Genomic DNA, 19,754 nt, shown 5'->3' with positions numbered 1-19,754 from the left:
TCCCAGGCCACAAGAAGGGCTTCTAAAAGCGGAAGGCCACCTAAGAGCCACAGGAAGCACAGGAGGGTACCGGCAGAGTGTGCTATAGTGGTCACACATGGTACCTGCATATCTGGAGACCTGGGAAACACCACAGAGCCCTCCCCAGCATCTTGAACTCTGACCCTGACTGCCCCAGAAGCCGGAGCTGGGGGGCCGGGTGGGGGAGGGGAGGTGGTGAAGCTCTGTAGAAAGATGAGCACCCTTGGAGTCATCTAAAACTGCCTCTCAGAAGCCCAGACCCTCAGCCAGCTCTGAGCTAACGGTGATGCAAATTGGGAAAATTTCTGGAAGCCAGAAGAGAACTATCCCATGTGTTCCTCATGCTGCCTTTGAGTCAAGAGGCAGCAGCCATGTACCCCTGCTCCCACCTCATGCTCTAGTTACAGAACCAGAAATGGAGGCAGAGAAGCCAAATAATTCCTCAAGGTTACGGAGTTAGTAAGTGATGGCAAACAACTAGGAGTCCTATTGGAGCCCAGCGGATGACAGCAGTAGCATGTGTCTACCTCACATCACCACTTAAACTTTCCCTGGTTCCCTACCATACTTGCTGGAGACTCTCCAAGGCAACAACCAGGTCCAGAAAGATCATGACTTGTCCCGTTCTCACAAGAGATTTTCAAGCCCACAGCTTGGCATTACCCTCAGGCTTGAGTCTTCAAGTGACTTTATGTTACTGCTGGGGGGCAGTGGGTGCCGTCTGTATTCAAGAGCCTTCAGGACCTATGACCCAGGTTGCCGCTCAACACTATTAACACACTTTACCCTCTGCCTCAGGGAGATTTATCAGGCACACCCCTTTCCAGTGACGGTAGAGGGTGTACTCCTGCTGTGTCACTGACCAGCAACATAGACAAGTTCTTGTAGAACAGGCCCAGCTCTCACCTCCTGGCAAGTTCTCTTATTATGAATCTCAACCCTTGACCTCCCCACCCCCGCCCCCTCGCACCAAATGCGTCTCAAGAGGTACATACCAAAGCCAATGAGGCCCAGTGTTTCCCCTCGGATCCGAGCAGCTCCTGAGGCAACCTCACGGATCTGTTCCACGCTCTGCACCCGCGTGCCTTCTCGTAGGGCCTGGTACAGCCATGTGTTCCTCCGATACAGATTGAGGATGTGGCAGACAGTGGAATCGGCTGTCTCCTCTACTGCAGCTGACGGGATGTTGCAAACAGCAATCCCTGAAAGGGCAATGGCCAGGCCCAGAGGTGAGCAAAGGCCCAGGATTCCTAGGCACGCTGCTTAGAAATGGAGAACTACTACTCCGTGTCCAGGTTGGGTCAAGTGTTCCAGTAGGCCCTCTTCATCTTAGGAGTCGTTACCACTAACTACACCCATATCCATTTACCACGGACATTTTAAAGAGGGAGACCAAGGCAAGATGTTTGCTCAACTCAAAACCATAATGTGGCATGGTGCTGGTGGCACACACCTTTAATCCCAGCACTGGGGAGGCAGAGGCAGGCGGATCTGTGAGTTCAAGGCCAGCCTGGTCTACAAGAGCTATTTCTAGGACAGCCTCCAAAGCTACACAGAGAAACCCTGTCTTGTAAGTGGCTGCAAACAGCTGAACAACTGTCTGAGGAGAGACCACGGGTGTTCCTCTCCTTGTGTAATGCACAGTCTCCGCATCACCAGGGTTGAGTGGGTTTCTGAGCCTGTTTAAGTGCTGCCCTGCATTAAACAGATGACAGGACTGTACCTATAGTAACAGAGGGTTTCACATAAGACCCAGTTATCATTACCTGCTAGGTCCACTGTGGAGTGCTCCCTTCAGGGACAGGACACACACCTGTCACTCTTGTCTTACTACTCCAAGTCCAAACTCAGGGAGTTTATCTCTATTCCTGAAATGTCTTTTTTTCTAGACATGTAACAGCCCTGGCATGGAATTCGCTTTGTAAACCAGGCTGGCCTCGAACTCAGAGATCCATCTGCCTCTTCCTCCCAGAGTACTGAGAGGTGTGGCCACCTCCTCCTGGCTCAGATATACATTTTTAAACACAAGCATACTTGCTCATGTCTGGAAAACAATATCTATTTTCTTTTTGTTCTTTTTCTGAGATAGGGTGTAAATAGCTAAGGCTAGCCTCAAACTTGCTAAGGAGACCAGGGTGGTCTCAAACTCAGAGATCTGCCTGCCTCTTCATCCCCCATGCAGGGATGAAAGGTATATACCACCACACTGGGTAGTTTTTCAATTAAACTCAGGTATGTGGCCTCAAGTCACTCACAACAAGTTTCTTTGCCGCCAGAGAGGGGCTCAGAGGGGCTGTACCTGGAAAGGAACATGGCTGCTATGGCTGGGGACACAGGAAGCCATCATTACCCAGGACTCTGAAAAGCCTGGATTGAACAGGACTGCTTCTCCTTACCTGAGATGTCTCCCTTCCCTTGAGGCTGTCCCACAAACATTCTGTGGGCATAGGCTGGGGCACAGCTTCTTTTGCCCCTTTCTTACCCTGGGGTTCAGGCCCATAACTGCTGCTCTAAATGCAAAGAAACTGGAAACTAAAACAAGCACTCACTCCTCTCAAAGTCGCAGGCTCAGACTGTGAAGGGAAGTTGGATCCTATCAGGGCTGCCTCAGCAGCCAGCATGGCGGGTGTATCTGGACTATACACAGAGCTTTCAAGTCTAGCTTCAGGCGCGGTGCAGAGATGAGAGGCACTGCACACACCTGGCTTTGCTGTCGTAGGAGTATGAGGCTCGTGAATAAAGACGAGGCCCACTTCAGGAACAGACTAAACAATGTGGTTCTGGGGCCCCTCCCACTAGCCTCCTAAGGCCAGGCTCAGTGTACACCAGTTCTCATGGGGTGGACAGGAGTCCCCTGTGCCGTTCAGGTACTCTTCCTGCTTAGCTTTCTATCCACCATTTGTGGTTTTCTCTGGGAAGCACCCTGGGAATGGCTGGCAGGCGGTGGCTAGCTTGTTTTGGTGTGCTCTGTGAGGAACTAACTAGTCTGCTGCTTATCTCATCAAGATCTCCCAGCCCCTGAGCCGGGCGTTTGTTGGTGGTGCATGCCTTTAATCCCAGCACTCGGGAGGCAGAGAATCTCTGTGAGTTCGAGGCCAGCCTGGTCTACAAAGCAAGTTCCAGGACAGCATCCAAAACAATATAGAGAAACCCTGTCTCGAAAACCAAAAAGCAAAAACAAACAAACAGAAAGAAGTCTCAGCCCCTGAACCTGCATGGGAAAATGGAAACAAGACTCCCTAGGATTCCCCTGTCCACTGGGCATGGCTCTAAGACTCACCGAGCTCACCAGCAGCCTTGATGTCCACGTTGTCATAGCCACTGCCAATTCGTACGATCACTCGCAGAGCCTTGAACTTCTCCAGGTCTTCCCTGGTGAGGGTGATGGTGTGGTACATCATGGCACCCACAGCCTCGTTCAACACCTGTGGGCAGGGACGTGTGTCACAGGTCAGAGCCCCTGGGTGCACAGAGCTCTGAGATTCTGTCAGCAGAGTTACAGGATGGAGACATGGAGTTAAGTGCCAGAGGGTGGCCTGGTGGGTTCAGGCCGTCAGGAATTGCAAACACGGCATTCCTACGTGTGACTCCTATGCTTCCTGACATCAGCCGGCCTGGAGGGACCCGGGTAGGGTGGGGAGCAACCTACCTTCTCATGGATCTCCTGAGTGGACTGTGCATCGCAGAAGGCCACAGTGGCCAGGTCCTTCAGGATGGGCATTTCCACAGTACAGTCTCTGCCATCGAGCAGTGCCACCAGGGGGCGGGGATGCAGGGGGCCGTTCATGATCTGGGGGCGGATACCTGTGGAGAGGAAAAGTGTGGTAAGTACACTGTGGGGAGGGCATGAGGGGACATCCCCACCACCTCAGTGGTCAAGGCTAAGGCAAGCAGAGAGCACGCAAGCCTGGCGGAGCCAACTGAGATATCCAAGGCCATGACACAGTGTAACCAGCTAACGGGGGGGGGGGTAAGAAGAGGGATGAGGGGGTAGTGGTGTTCCTAGGACACAGGTTTAATGACTGGAGGTTAAGTGCAAGGTTCTGAGGGGCAATTGTATAGCTTACTTGAATTGCCCCACAAAGTGAAACTCTGGGCCAGTAAGATGGCTCAGTGGGTAAAGACACTTGTCACCAAGCCCGATGGCTTCAGGATGACTGACTCCCACAGTGTAGGAGAGAACTGATGCCCACAAGTTGTCCTATAATTTTCACATGTGAAACACACCCCTACCTCAAGAAATATGGGGGGGGGGAGAAACAGCAGGCACCATTTTAAAATAAAAAGCAACGTGAGGCTAACTGTGGCCTGATACCTCTAGATCAAAACCAAGACACCAAGACCAAGGCCACACAGCAGGCTTGTTCACCCTCAAAGGGCACAGGCCCACTGCCATGCCTCCCGGTGTTGCACTCAGCCCCAAAACAAACAGGTCACCATGAAGTGAACAGGAGAAAACATTCCATCCTAGGGCAAGCACAGCCTGTCACCCTACGGATGAAGACAAGCCGTGTGCAGAGGCGTGGGACATTACGCACCCCCCCACACACACAACAAAGGGACGAGTGAAGACAAGTTGTGTGCAGAGGTGTGGGACATAATCCTCCCCCCCCCCCCCCCGCCGCCCTAAGGGACACAGCGTAGTTACGCTGGTCAACTCCCCACAGGGTTGTTATGGAAGTGGAGTAGGGACGGATGGCCCTTGTCCATCCCATGGTACCCAAGTGCACATGTTCTCTGTTGAATTCTGCTGGTCCTCCAGGATATCGTCCAGCTCAGGCCCTTTCCTCCCAACTGTCTACACAGCAGACTAGGCAGGTCCTGACGTCCACAGCACAATGGCACCTGACACTTTGGGGTCACCTGGCCCGGATCTCCTCCAGAGTTTTGCTCTTTCCTCTTGACTAGACTCACTACAGTCCCATGCTCTGGACCCAGCTTTGGGGACACTAAACCACCATGACATTGGGAAGGGACAAGGTCTGTTTCCTTGTCAAGGAGACAGCTTTCAGAAAACCACACAAAATCTCACAGCAGCCTTAAGCCACACACCACACAGAGGGCTGTTGACTCTTCCTCAAGCTGAGATCTGGATGGTTCAGGCTATTATTTCAAGCTGGGCTGTCTCCTTCCTCCTCGCCAGTCATCCTCTCTCAGAAGCTGTCTAAGTTACAGTAAGGTGTGACTGTCCCCACTGCCAGAGGAACTCCCTCAGATCCTATAGGGGACAAGGGCTGTTGGAGACTCATGGTCTCTTTGTGACCGTTAAGGCTCCCAAAGCAGCAGCCTTTGCACAAGCATGCTCGCACCTTCAGGCCTTCGCCTCTTTGCTGTAGAGCATTTTCTTGGGTGATGATTGACATGGGAGGGCCCAGCTCACTTCCGGCTATACCACCACCACTGGGCTGGTGGGCCTGCGTGCTGTAAGGAGGCAGGCTGAACAACTCATGGGAACGAGCCAGCAAGCAGCACTCCTCTATGGCTTTTTGCTTCAGTTCCTGCCCTGGTTGCCCTCAGCAATGGATAGTGACCTGAGAGCTGTAAGCTGGAACAAACCCTTTCCTCCCAAAGCTGTTTATAGTGGTTTCATCACAGCAATAGAACCCCAAAGACAACCTTCCCAAAGAAAGCTCCCGGGCTGCCTTTGAACTGGCTGCTTGAGAGGGGTCTCAACACGTGCCAGGCTCATGTAGCTAGCCACATACTGCAGCGAGAGCTGAGGAAGGACATGCTTTCATCTCATGAGAGCTGTGTCCACCTTCCTCCGGTACCCGCTCACTGCCTCTGCGTGCAGAGACATCCTTACACTATACCTGCACAATCAGGACAGACAGTGAGCCCAGAGCAGAGCTGCGTTGAAAGGAATCGTGTTCCATCTCTGACTGAATGGCAGCCAGCCAGACCCTGATGTTCTAGCATTCCCAGCATGCACCTGCCACCTGCCTGAGTGGTCCCGCCCCAAGTTCTAAAATCCTTCCATACTGGCAATGGCAAGGCGAGAAGGGTACATCTCAAGTCCTCACTGGCCCATGGCTCAGGAATCTGTATCTGACAGGTTGGTCCTATGACAGAACAAAACCTCAGTATTCCCTCTATCCTCAGTAGGTCCAGGTGAGGTCCCTGGAGATGGCCACTGTTCCCAAGTGAGATGGTAGTGATGTCACAGTTGCTGATGTATTTATTCATCCTGTCAATCAGCTACAGAGCACTGCTTGTTAACCAGATGAGCAGCTATATATGTGAAGTTCTGATGCCACCCTGCCTTCTTTTTACTAAGGGAGCGTGTAAAATGCCCAGATTCTAAGAACATGGGTTGAGGGTAAGGTAGTACTCCTTCCCCAGTCTCCCAAGAAGCTTGGCTTTGGAAAGTACTACCAGGATGGTTCACTGTACCACGTCAGGAATTCAGGTATTATTAAGGAGTAGTTTACCTCACCTTGCCAGTGAACAAGACAGTGCCAGGAGCAAGGCAGAGATCTAGAGTCATCCAGCACATCTGGAGTGGCTGAGAGCCACCATCTAAGATGTCCATCCACAGTACCAGAGCATGTTATCTGTTAACCAGGTAACAGACTCCAGGTTGCCTAGCAATCAGTTCCCTCCCTGACTCCGTCTCCTTTTTCTTTGGTGAATCTTGTCCTTTACTCTTTCCCTCAGCTGAGGTGGGTCAACAGTACCCTCAGGGCACCTGGCCAAGGCCTGAGGTATGAACCCTAGTGGAGAAAAACTCTTGATAGCAAGGCAAGGGAAGGGGGTGGGGGAGAGAGACAGAGACCTGTTGGCTGGGATGCTGAATGGGACCAGCTCAATAGGAGCCACCTGGCACAGCTTAGGAGGAGGAGGCCTGGGAACCTGTCCACTGCATATTAGGGAACACAATCTCAGAGGCAGAGGCCCTGGTGATCTTGGCACACAGCTCCCAGCAGACCGCCCTCCCACTTCTTCCAACAGTTCTGATGAACTGCACCATTTTTACAGATGGGGTGCCATGGGCATTATCTCAGGGTAAAGCACATTTACATTAATGACACATAGGACCTTCAGAGGTGGGGAATCAGTCCTCAGGTTGGCCCTGGCCTGGAGCTGTGGTTCATTTATCAATCGCTAAGGGAATTTTCGGAGGAAGGAAGCCCAAGGCACAATACCTAATGAGGATGCCTTCCAAAATGGAGTTTAGACACTCATGGCTTTTCCACGTCGTCAGACCTGAGATTGACAAGGACTGGCAACGCCACCATCACTGCCCACCTCCCACACACTCGGGAGACACACGAGTGACTACACAAAATGCTAGTATATCCCTCTACCCTCCTCTGTAGACTTGTTCTGCCCAACAACAATTAGGCTTGTTATGGGAACGGAGGCAGTGCCCCGCCTCTGACGGCCTACCCAGCATTATGGGTGTGGCAGAGAACTCAGTCAATTACTAGCCGGCTCCAGGATTGCCTCTAATCAACATGGAATTTGTTCTTCTATCTCTCTGGAACCATAGAGCTGCATGTCCCTGGGTGTAATACTGCTTGGAGATGAAGCTGAGCGGATCACATTTATGCCGGCCATCCGGCTAATACCAGGTTCAAAGGCTTTGGAGACCCCAAGTGGCCCATGGAGGAGAGACATGGGTAGTTTCTGGCCAGCCAAGCTCTGTGCCACTGTAGCTGGAAAAAGCATTGTATGACACCGTATGTTCCAGGAACACATGATCCCACCCCACATACACACAGAGCTATGAGCAGACAAGCCACCAACTCCCTTAAAGTATTAGGAGGTACGGGCACTTACTTTACAGTGTAAAGTACACTTAAATTAACACGACACACGGATGATCCACCAGGACAGAGAGGCTGAGTTATCTCCTGGGTCCGGATCTACTCATGGCTGTCATGCTTCACAAAGCAGCAGTACCAGGAGGGAAATGTGGTGATACTGTCCCACAATCGCGCCCTGTTATTTCTGAGACCCATTTTCCATTTTCTTGAACACTACATGAGTAAAGATGAAGGAAGGAAGGAATCCATTTCTAAAATGTGGTCTGAATCTGTTTCTGTTGTGTACAGATTAAGAACCTAGGTTCAGGGGATGGAGCGATGGGACTCTGTGGTTAAGAGCACAGCATTTCTGGTTCCCACATGGTGGCTGAGACCATCAGTTAACTTCAGTTCTAGGAGCTGTGTTGCCCTCTTGTGTCCTCCATGGGCACTGCATGCACCTGATGCATATATACATAAACACGCAAGCAAAAATACCCAATACATACAAAAACCTGGCTGCCTTTGGATTCCAAGAGTTTGAATACCTCACTCCAAAGCAAAGTAGGCCTTGAGAAGTGGGCCATAATGTGAGTATGTTCCCAAGGGTTTTCACTGGGACTTTGGTCCTTGGTCCTTAGTACAGTTGGCGTGTGTCCTTGGAAGGGAGTAAGAATTTCTGAAGTTTCTCCAGAGGATGTTACAATATATGAGCCTGTCCTCCCTGCTTCCCATTTAGGTAGTGTCACCATCCTCTGTACACACTCTCGCCATGTTATCTGCTGTTGGGACAGAAGCTGGTGATGTACTCTGGAAGTTCTGCCACCTTACAGTGGCCAAACTGGAATCTGGAGTCAGAGACCAAGAACTCACAGGTGGCACCGAGGCAGAGCAGAGCCTCTTAGATGCTCAAGTTAGTTTGCTGGAACTCTCTAGATGTTTCCCATCAGTTGTTGATTTTTCTGGGTAGCATAAGATTGCCACCTGCAGACCACTGATTTTAAACTAAGTTGCTGTGCTCCAAAACCTAAGGGATGACAAGATCAAGGCAGTCAGGCTGACAGGAAGTTAAACAGTCCCTATGGAGATTCCAAGATGAAAGTGTGCCGTCCATGGATGGAGTGCTATGAGCCTAGCATAATACCGGGTCTGTAAATGATTCATTACCAGCTCTGGGACCCATGAAGCTAGGGAAGCCACTGAGTCACATGGGTAGTTCCCATCCTCACCCACAGGAGCAAGGAACCTAGAAGGCGGAACCAGTGATGAGATCTAGGAGCTGCTACCACCTGCAAGGTAACCGCCCCCCCCCACAGGGCCCAGTGAAGTCCCCCACACCCAGTGTCTTAAGACAAGCCTCCCCGTTGGACTTCTCCCTATTATATGGCCACTTTCCAGTAGGTCCTAACCCTCCTGGATGGGACCAATTTCTTCAAAGTCAGGTGGAAAACCATAACTGAGATGTGACCTCTGTGTGTGTGTGTGTGTGTGTGTGTGTGTGTGTGTGTGTGTGTGTGTGTGTGTGTGTGTGTGTGTGTGTACACCAGAGGCTTGGGTTTTACAATGCAAACTCAAAATTGAGGTTCAGGTCAGGGTGGGGGCTAGATACTGACACAGTGGTCATGTGACTCCAACATGTGGGTCAGCCTTAGCACACCCCTGCATGCCTCTCTTGTTCTCCCAACACATTTAAGCACATTGTAGAACTGCTTCAGTCCTGCCAGTGTAGGGATATATATACAACAGCAAGAAGGTTCTACAGTTGCAGCAGCCAGCCAGGGAGCAGCTAATGGTGCCCAGCTGCATGCTGGGAGCCCTGGGAGAATCTTAGCGGCAGCCATTCAGATGAGTCCTGCTAAGACTCACCTCTTTATGTCATACTGTCTGAAAGGTCAGAAAACACCACGGGGAGCAGGAGCCTCAGCTTTTGTTGGCACAGCTCCGAGCTCACAGGCCTTGTGTATCCCGTGCCTCAGCACCAGGGTATACCACACTGCAAGGCCTGTCTAATCTCCCCGATAGGCACTAGTGACCTTGACCCCTCTTGAACTGAGGGAAGGAGCCTTAAGGTCAGTCAGTGTTTACCCATCACAGAAACAAGATGAGCCTGGAATGAAGCAGGGCCACGTGGGGACATGCCCAGGAGGAGGAGGCAAGGACCACCAACACAAGCAGAGACATCACAATGGCTGCACAGCGGGGCAGGGTCCTGCTAAAAAGATCCTATGATCCCCTCAAACCCGGGGACTGAGTTGTGCTGGATTCTGAGTGTACCCTAACGTGTCTAGGATGAAGAACCACTGGCTGAGAGGTTGCCATTGTTTCTAGAATGATCTGCTAAGGAGCAAAAACAAAAACAAACAAACAAACAAAAAAACCCAAACCTTAGGTGCACCCCAGAATGGGCAAGGGCAAGGTAGCAAGGCAGAGATGGCTGAGAAAGGACTGGCCCACTGCTACTGCATAAGCCCCAAGGGGCTAGCTTGTTACCAGGCCTCCCTAGGAGAGGCCCAGGCCTTCTTAACTCAGGAGTGAAGAGTTTCCTCTGGGTGACTCTAGGGGGGGGCCCAAGACTGCCACGCTAAGCAGGTTGGCTTACTTAGTTCATCTTGTATTTTGGTGGGTTGCAGCTCAAGTGAGAAGCACGGATTGCTACTCCAAAGGCCTGAGTCCACAGACTTCCTGTGTGTGCCCCTGTATGTTTGGGCGGAATGCCTTCCAGCGGGAATGTAGAGCTCAGTAATAGGTAAGCAAACTCAGACTACTCTCCCACCCCAAAGAGACCAGCATCTGCCGCTACTTCTTCTGGCTCCACCCAGAATCCCAAGACAGACATCTCTGCAGTCTGTCCAGAGTGCTCAGACTGAGGAAAAAGACAAGTACTTTCTCTTTCCATGATAGCCTAGCTTGCGTATTTCTGGTACTGGGGTTCTGTCACCTGCCAGCTGCTGGTGCTCAGAAATGGGACGTCTCCCAATGAGTTCCATAGAGAGCACGTCTCTGCTGACGGTGGACTTCAAGTGGATCCTGAAGAACATTACCAGACACTGACCAGGAAGAGCGTGTTAAAATGCACAGCCAAGGACACAGGCTCTGCTGGCTTTCTTGCTAAGATGGGCTGAATGTCCTACATCCCTGGTGGCCTGCCTCACCAGGGTGGTCCCTGAGCACCAAGGACAGAAGACAGGCTGGAAGGGTGAGGCCCTGGGCATTGGGTCCAGTTATCTCTAAGCAGGAGGATGTATGAGTTCCTCAGTGAGCCAGGCGCTCAGTGATGGACTTTCCTGCTCTCCACCCCACTCTTTCTTAAGTCCTGTGTCACTGATGCCAAAAGCAGGTTCTGATTTTCCAACACAGAAAGGGAGGCCAATGGGCATGCTGAATTGTCTCAAGGTCACGGAGGAGGGCTTGAGTGAGAAGTTGGGATTCACAGCGGTGTCAGGTGGGCAGGCTAGCCCACAGCCACCATTCATAGGCACTGTGACCTAAACAGCAGGCCAGGCCAGGGATGCATCCAAGAAAACACATCAAGCCTTCCAGAAAGAATACCAAAAGCCCCTCCTTCTATTGCTGCCTTAGAGGGGAAGGTTGGTCTTGAGTTTCCACACTCACTGAGCAGACCCACCCATCAAGCAAAGACAGGAGCTGGAGAGTCCCCAGTCCTGCACAGGGCCAAAGACCTCCCTCCATGGCTTTGAGCCCTAAGAGAAAAACTACCATGTTAGTAACTGTCACCCAATGTCATTCTGTAGCACCAAGGGAGAGAAAACTTCAAACTCCCTTTGAGCTTACATGGCCTCTGAGGCCCATGCCTAAGGCTTGACGGCTGGTCCCGGGAGTCCTCAGAGCCATAGTCAGGGAGAGAAAAGATGTGATTGCTGTAGGTATATGATTTAGTGCCCTTTCTCCCCCAAACTTTTCTGGGGATACCTGGTCACTCTTCACAGTGGCCTGTGACTCAACATGTACTGATGGACATGTCAGATAAGACATGCCCTGGCCCAGAGAAAACACAGGATTCCACAAAACCCTGTGTGACTTCCTTTGCAGGAACAGCCTTGAGGTGGCCTGCGGCTGGTGTCTCAAATGCCCTGAGCTTTTTTGCATGCACCACTGGCCCATGGGCCAGACAAGATGTGATGAAACCTTGAGCTATCCAGGGAGTCCTGGGCACTGACTGCCAAGGCACTGACTCAGAAGGAACACCCTCCCCCAAAGCCTCGGGCAGACAACTCAGGGACCACACTTTAGCCATAATGGTCAGGAGGGTAGGGTGCAGACCGCCCCACTCTGGGACATCCCACAGCTACTCACCTGTAGCCTAGGTGACCCTTCCACACAGTAAATGGTAAGAGAAGACGACGAGGGAGGCCTCCAAAGGACCCAAATTGAGTCAATCAAAGTTCTCTGTGTATGTATTTCTGCTAGTAATTCCCTGTGGCACGTGCGGTGTTTACTTTACTGCACATCTGTTTCTTCGGCTTTCAATCCATGGTGATGTGCTCCACCTCCCTCTGACACACTAGATAAAGAGCAGACTGGAATGTGTGCCAAGACACCTCTCTCCCCTTTTCTGTCATGAGACTCATTTACCAGATTTTGATGGAACTGTGCACAAGATAGTCAAGCAAGAAACCACTCTAGCAAGCTAGTGATCACCCTACAAAAAGAGCCACCACTTCTGCAAGGCCAGGGCAGAAAGGACTGCAGGCAGGAACCACCTCCCGAGAGTACCCTGTGCGGTCCCAGAGCAAGGCCTAGCTACTTCAGAGCCACATCCTTCCTAGCCTTAAAAGTGCAAGGACACAAAATTCCAACCTCCCACATCACCCATGTGGCTAGAACCCAGTGGTCGCGCTCTGGTCTCCAGTCATCCCCTTGCCCTGGATGCTTCTAAAGAGGAGGATGTGAGTAGCTCTTAAATGCTAAAACTGTGCCCATGGCAACAGAGAGAACGACAGAGGTAAACACCATGGAAGACTGGAACAGAAGAGACCTACCCAAGGCACCCGGAAGCAGACAGGCCCCACACAGGAGCATGCAGGGTCCACAGGTGGTCCCTGGTATCTCACCCTGATGTCAAGGTCATCTGAGACGGTTCTCCTAATTGGTCTGGAATTATGCAGCCCAGGCTAGCCCAGAACTTGTGGTAATACTGCTGCATCCCTAGTGAAGAGCTACAGAGGCCTGAACCTTTGTACTCAGACTCTCCTTAATGAAGGTTGAGAGCACCCACTGTGTGTTCAAGTACCTGGGGGGCCCCCATACTCAGCACTTGGGCTTCAACACAAACTAGGGGATAGAGGGTGGGGAGGGGAAATCTTGGCCAGTCCGAGGGATCTGTGAGGACATGCCAGTCTCTTTTGGCATTTGCAGGGCCTTTTGTTAAAAAAAAAAAAAAAAAAAAACCAGGAGGTAGCAGCAACTGGGATGGCAAAGGCCTGGGTACCCCATGTGCTCACATCACAGAGGCACAGCGAGAGGCATAGCTGACTCATGCCTGAGGACTGGAATTGTCTGTGGGCAGCCTTGTCCCTGGGAATGGAACACATGCTACCCTGCCCCTCCAAAGGAGGCTGATGCCTGGCAGACCTGGCTCCGTACTCTCTACATCGAAGTAAGCTCAGATGTTACTGTCATTCTGAGGCTAAGGCAGACCCTGGGGGCCAGCAGAAGACAGGAGGCCCCGTCTGCTCAACTTTATCCATTCTGCAGGAGTTTTTAAGGCCCACAAAGAAGGTGACTCTTGAGGACCCTTCTGTAGGCTCGCCATCTGTGAGGCCAGCAGGCTGACTTTCCCAAGCGCGGCAGCCGGTCGGTCCCCACCCCTCCCTTGCAAGGTCACTTTTTCTAAGTCTTCTAGGTTCAAATCCCCACATACAGGGAACTGCTAGAAGGTACCAATTCACACTTATCACTCTCTGTATTAAGGGCATCTGACAGAGAAGTCCTTGGGGGAGGGCAGCTTTGAGTAGCATAGATACAGGAAAATGGACTACAGAACTCGGCTCTCAATTCTCCAGACAAGAGGTCCTACTGTCAATTCCAGCATGGACATAGGGGAACTACAGAGGGGGCACCCACTCTCCAGGGCCCAAGCCTACATGGAAGAGTCAAGCAACTCTAATTGGAGCGAGGCTTCGATGAGCCTAAATGGCAAAGGTAACAACATGGGCAGCTGCTAACACAAGGAAGGCCAAGAATGCACAGTAGAGATGCTCCAAGAGTGTTAGCTAGGCGGCCAATCAAGAGGACACATCAGGGTCAATCCAAGAAAGCTCCCCCACAATAAAAGCTCTTCGGTTCGGTTCTCAGTGCAATGGGAGTCCGGGAGTCCTCAGTTCCCCTCACTAAATGCTAGAAAGCTATCAGAAGAATATTCTACTCCTTGTGTTCAGGCTCACCAGGAATGGTCTGTGTTCTGGCCTGGTTCCCCAGCTTCCTATTTTTGTCTTTGCCCATTTAATAGTGTCCTTGTTATTGTTGCTGATAGCTTAGCTCTGGTCCTCTAGGGACCAAAGAACAGTTTGCCTTCCATTTAATCAAGAGACTGCTCTTCACTCTAAGGAGGAAATTCCACAACTCCTAGAAAAGAGACAGTTTGGTCATGTGGTCAGAGCAGCTCAGGACCAAGTGTAGCCCTGTAGCCTTGTAGCCAGCAGGCAGGGACAGGCCAGCACTCAACAGAGTCTACAGAGTCACACACACAGGCCCTCCTTGGACTTGTGATACCTAGAGTGGTGAGTGGGTACAAAGTAGAACTTTGGAGCTTCAAGGAGGCCACGCCCCAGCATCCTTACAAACCAAGAGCCCACCTTCAGCATGCAGAAAGTGCTTCAAAGAAAGACATTTGAGGGAATCACCGGGTCCCGTAGAAGCAACCCCCATCCTGACTCTAATGGCATCAAGGCAACATTTCTAGTCAGATCATGTATTCACATGGTATACCACACCATTGGATAAACAGCCATAGATTTTTTTTTCCCCAACTGACCTTAAGAGTCCTTAGTAACAGCCCTGGCAACAAGATAACTAGAATGGCAGCTTCAGGGTGCTTCATCAGCGCAGCTACATTAAGAAAAACAGCTGGGGATATGGGAGGTAGGAAGGGGGATGTGAGACTGATCTCACACAGGAAAGACACTGAACTCTGGGCCTAGTCCTTGGCAGGGCATTGGTAAGCTGTGCTTGCTTTTCGGGATTCAGGCAAGACAGGATGGAAAACGGCCACTGCCACACTGGCGTGGCTTGATGCTCCTTGGCATCTGGAACAGAGAGGCTCAGATTCTTGGCCACGGGTGATAACATGTGACACTGTGTCAGCCGGCCATGTCAGTGTGGGCTGGAGAGCTGACCCACCAGGTGCCATCAGCTAATCCTGTGCATCTGCCTGCCCTGCCTTGCTGTTCTGAACTGCTTGGTTGATGAGCTGGGACAGGACTGGCAAATAGAAGCCTATTGTGTACATACACCAAACAAAGCAAACACTAGTATCCACACCGTGTGTCTAAGGAGCCAAATGAGACCCTTAAAAAACACCCCAAAAACAATTCTGCTGCTGCAAATATTTGACATTACTTGACCATAAGGGCAGGGGAAGGGGCAGGGGGAAACAAAGGGTCAACTTCCTGGGCATTCCAGGACCTTCCATACTGGGTGGAAACCAAAGTTTGGTGAAATCAAATGAAGAATAGATCAGGCTGCCCCTACCACTAATGAGTAGCATACATGACTCCATTTCGAGATCAGAGGTTGTCATCTCTGGGCCCAAAGGCCAGGCAGACTGCCCAGCAATGTGCCTCAGGTCTCAGGTGCTTTTCCCTTGGTCTAACACTCTTTGGGGCTCAGCACCCCTCTGCCTGAAGCCATGCCCATAGACACTCCACGAAGTCTCCTGCTGCCTTCAGCATACCCCAATCTGGCTGCAGACTCCATGAAACAAACCCGTCACCCAAATGCCATTCATACAGCTGAAAAGCAGCCAGGATGCCAAGGCCCTGCCCCCAGCCCTGACAGGGTAGAGTCATAATGCCACACGGAATGTACGATAAGGAACAAGGATGACAACTGCTGCTCTGGGGTAGATCATTTGACAGAGAAATTTATTTGCTGGCAGACTTCCGACTGCAGGCTTGCTCGGCACTGGCTCGCTGCCATGCAAATGAAATAAAAATCAATATCCTTGGGTCTGTAAAACAGTGTGTCAACAATCACACTCCAAACAACTTATATAACATACCTCACCCTGTACCCATATAGCAGTGAGTGTTTTTGTTCAAATGCGGCACAAAATAAACAGAATGGGGGTGGGGGGACATGGCAGTTTTGCAGGACCTCCTCCTTCAGCAAAACCTTTCCAGGACTTCAATGAGGAGATAATCTTTCTGTGATTATGACCAAACCCTTCCGTTGCTTAGCAACACATAATTAAGGAATATGTTTTCAGATCCGCTTTGCAAGCCCAGCCATTATCAGATGAAATTACTGGAGCAACAAATGTCATCGCCATGCAAATTAGTTGGTTGCAAAGAAAGAATGTTGGACTGAGAGAGAAAGAAGGCACAGGCCCTCAAAACTTACCAATTCCCCTCCTGGCACATATGGAATTCAAAGTTAAAAGTATACAATCAGACTTAAAAAAAAATAGAAGAGAAAAAGTGGGGGTTGGGGGTGCAAAGACAAAAGTCACTAACTAGCAAGAGAAAAACAAGAAAAAGCAAAAATAAATGGGGTGGAGGGAGGAGACCACCCCCAAGCAGTTAGTCAGTCTCTTTAGAAAACCAAAGTGCCCAAAGGGCTGGCTCTATAGTCATGACAATCACTCTATATCAATACGCATAGAAAAATGTGTCTTAGGATTGATTTATAAAGGCCAGGTTCATCCAAGGCAGTTTTAAAGGACACTGTAGAAAATGTGTAGTATTTCCCACTCCACTACCCCTCTCCCCTATGCTAAATATTTTTAAAGATGTATTTTAAGAGCATTTGCTACTCTTTTGAGGATCTGGGTTCAACTCCTAGCACTTTCAATCAGGAAGCTAGCTAACATCCACTCTAGTCCCAGGGCATTCAATGCCCTCTTCTGGCTTCCCAGATCCCTGACACGTATATACATGCAGGCACTCATGCATACACATAAACCAAAAATTAATGTCATTTTCTACAGTATGTATGTTGGAAGGCAAAGGCGAGAAGAAAACTGACTGACCTTTCATTTCAGCCAAGACAGGTTCAGAGGATGCCCACCAAGAAGTTTAACCACGGTGTCCAATGACACGCCGGGCTTTTTGTGTGGAGAAAACCACCTAGCATTCCTCCCTCCCCCTTCAACGTGGAATTATTATCTTCCTCACGAACAAGCAGAATTCCCAACCGTATTTTCTAAAATGAGAGGCTAAATCTATTTTTTCAAACAGTTCTAAGGGATTTCAACATGCTGCTTTGTTTAGCCCACAACTGTGGAAACAGACGCGTTCTTATCGACAGGAGAATCTCTGCCTTTGATATGTGTGCTGGACTTGCTAAGGGTGCTGTCTATACTGCCAGGCACATTACCACAAATTATCCACGCACAATTTATAGGAGGCATTCCATCCGATACTCTTGGCTTTCCCAAAGCTTATTCAACAGAACTGAGAACCACCCTTCTCATGGAAAAAAAAAAAAAAAGGCTTCTGATCCTCTGTGGCAAGTGGCTATGTTTCAGCACCAGAAGAGGAAATCTGCAAACTGCGGCTTAACCTGCTACATAAATCTGTAAAACTCAATCACGAATAGCCCATGGGAGGTAGGACCTGACCCCAGCATTCAACCTGGTGATCTGGTAGGGTTGGTGGGTGGGGCAAGCACGACAGACACATCTATTCTAGAAGTATCACTGGTGGGAACAAACTATTCCCTTCTTAAACCTCTGTACCCCACCCACCCCTTGAACTCCCAGCCAGGAGGAGTAAGTTACTTGGTTCTGGAGTTAGCATGGTTGACACGATGATGGGTGCCCCTGTCCGCCTGGCCACCTTCTGGTATGGAGAATGAGGTGTGTGGAGGCTTTGGCTGACTGGTGGCAGAGCAGATGGCTCCATGGGGACTGCTCCAGGTTTCCGCAGGAGCTGGGGGCTGCCGTGAGGGCTGGGCAGTGGAGAGGTGGTCACACTGCGCTCCCTCTTCAGCAGTTCCATGGGTACTGTGTACGAAGTCGAATAGGCTGTTCTGTGACTTGACTGAAGTGGGACAGAAGTGCCCGGGTTAGTCAAGGCTACCCCAGCTTGCAAAGGGTATGAAGGAGCCAGCCGTGCTGTTAGGGCACAAGGGGTAGGAGAGCTGTACCCAGAGTTGGAGGGTAAGTGGGGGGGTTGGGCCCCCACCACTGGGGCAGAGTAAGTAGCTGCCGTCTCCAGGAGGTGCTGGGAAGGTGCGCTGGAGGGGCGGCGAGCTAGATCTCCAGCTCGGGGAGACGGTGTTTGCAAAGGCCCAGCAGGGTGAAACTGCAGGGCTGTGGTACCCAGCGAGGCCAAGTCATTGGGCAGCAGTTCACTTCGGTGGCTGAAGCTACTGGACCGAGCGCGTGTTGGAGGGCATGTCCGGTCCTGTCTCCGAAAATGCATCTCTGTTCTACAGCTGTTGGCTAGGCGGCTCAGGACACGGGCCTGGCCCAGGTTGGGTGCAACAGACTTGATGTCAGCATCCTCCAGGGTGGCCAAGACGGCTGGGGAGTCGAAACCTTGCTGTAATAGGGCTGCCAGGGTGGCCTCGGCCACACCCTCTGCCCGCAGCAAGGCCAGGAACTCAGGATATACTGTCCTCTTGCCCCCAGGCCCCTGGAATACGGACAGGTCAGCTTCATAATTCTCATAGGTCAGCTTTGAGTGGGCATTTTCCCGGGTAGGCCCATAGTCTCTATTCAAGGAACCTGGGGCCGCCCCTGTGCTGTTCTGGGCAGGAGCAGCTGCGCTGGGGTCCACAACCAGGCATGTTGGGGCCACCTGCCTGGCAGGGGTAGAATCAACAGGTCTTTCACAGATATCAGTATAGACTTGACTGGGGGTGGGGGAGTAGGTGGGGACCTCGATTCCTAACCTGGTATCAGGCTGTTCCCTTCCATACCTCCCAGGAGATGGAGCCCTGCCATGTGCCCTCTGCCCGTGCGGGATGGTTTTACCCCCAGACTCCCGGTACAGGTGGCCAGAATCCTGCAGAACCGGTAACTGGCCTTGTACCTGCTCCCATGGCACTCTGCTGCCAAGCACTCCGTAGCTGGGCACGGACCGGCTGGCTCCTGGGTCCCGATAGAAGGGAGGCTCCTTCGGTACCCTGGTGCCCCTGGATGGGTCGCCATAGTAGTCTTGTGGCAGCATGGAGCCACGGCCAGACATCGCTGCCTGTCTGCTGTTGTAGAAGGCGAAGTCAGGCACGGAGCCCTTTCTCGATGGCAGCGAGTTATAAAAAGCTTCTCGGGATAGGTAAGGCTCAGTGTCCTGTGCGTAGTGGTTTAGCAGCTCACACCAAGTCCCTTCTCCAGGGCCATACGTCAGAGAACTTCTCCTCCCCGGAGGCCCAGCATTCTCCCAAGGGACCTCATACCAGCCAGCAGCATCCCAGCTCTGAGAACGGCCAATATTGACGTGCCTGCTGGGAACCGGCATTGGCAGAGCAAATGATTACGGCAAAGGCAGGGAGGAAGCCTTTCTTTATAAATCTTCAATTACATACATCAAAACCAGAACTGGCCGCACTCGAGCCCTTCCGAGATGGCAGGAACAACCAACCGGGGGTTTCTGTTTCAAGACGCGACCTAAATTATTAATCCTCTGAAACCTTAGTAGGCAAAAAGCAGACTCACGGTAACTTTGCCTCACTCTCCAACGGTAGCCCGCAAGGTCTGTCCCGTGTGACTCTAGCCCAGGCAGGAGGCTCTACTCCAGCCCGCTGGGCCCCCTTTCTGGTGGCTGTGCTCACATGGCCCTCGGCTCTTGCAGCGTGAGGATT

At 51.4% G+C, this 19,754-nt stretch overlaps 1 protein-coding gene across 7 annotated transcripts in view; it reads right to left on the bottom strand.

The window, feature by feature from the left end:
* Ctbp2 (C-terminal binding protein 2) overlaps window positions 1-19,754 on the bottom strand; it is a 127,899-nt gene that overhangs the window by 8,758 nt on the left and 99,387 nt on the right. For 5 of the 7 annotated variants that reach the window (XM_040752706.1, XM_040752728.1, XM_040752714.1 and 2 more), the window contains 3 exons: window positions 3,671-3,825; window positions 3,302-3,446; window positions 1,017-1,223 (listed from right to left, as the gene is read on the bottom strand). In XM_040752706.1, the coding sequence (XP_040608640.1) occupies window positions 1,017-1,223; window positions 3,302-3,446; window positions 3,671-3,825 (507 nt within the window). Of the gene's footprint in view, window positions 1-1,016; window positions 1,224-3,301; window positions 3,447-3,670; window positions 3,826-5,834; window positions 5,858-17,727; window positions 19,430-19,754 lie in introns of those variants that run through there. The other 2 variants (XM_040752738.1, XM_040752697.1) reach the window with 2 other exon arrangements.

Source organism: Mesocricetus auratus, unplaced genomic scaffold (assembly GCF_017639785.1).
Source record: "Mesocricetus auratus isolate SY011 unplaced genomic scaffold, BCM_Maur_2.0 Super-Scaffold_4256, whole genome shotgun sequence".
Taxonomy (NCBI): Eukaryota; Metazoa; Chordata; class Mammalia; order Rodentia; family Cricetidae; genus Mesocricetus; species Mesocricetus auratus.
Note: the sequence above shows the minus strand (reverse complement) of the source record. Positions and strands in the feature narration are given on the sequence as shown.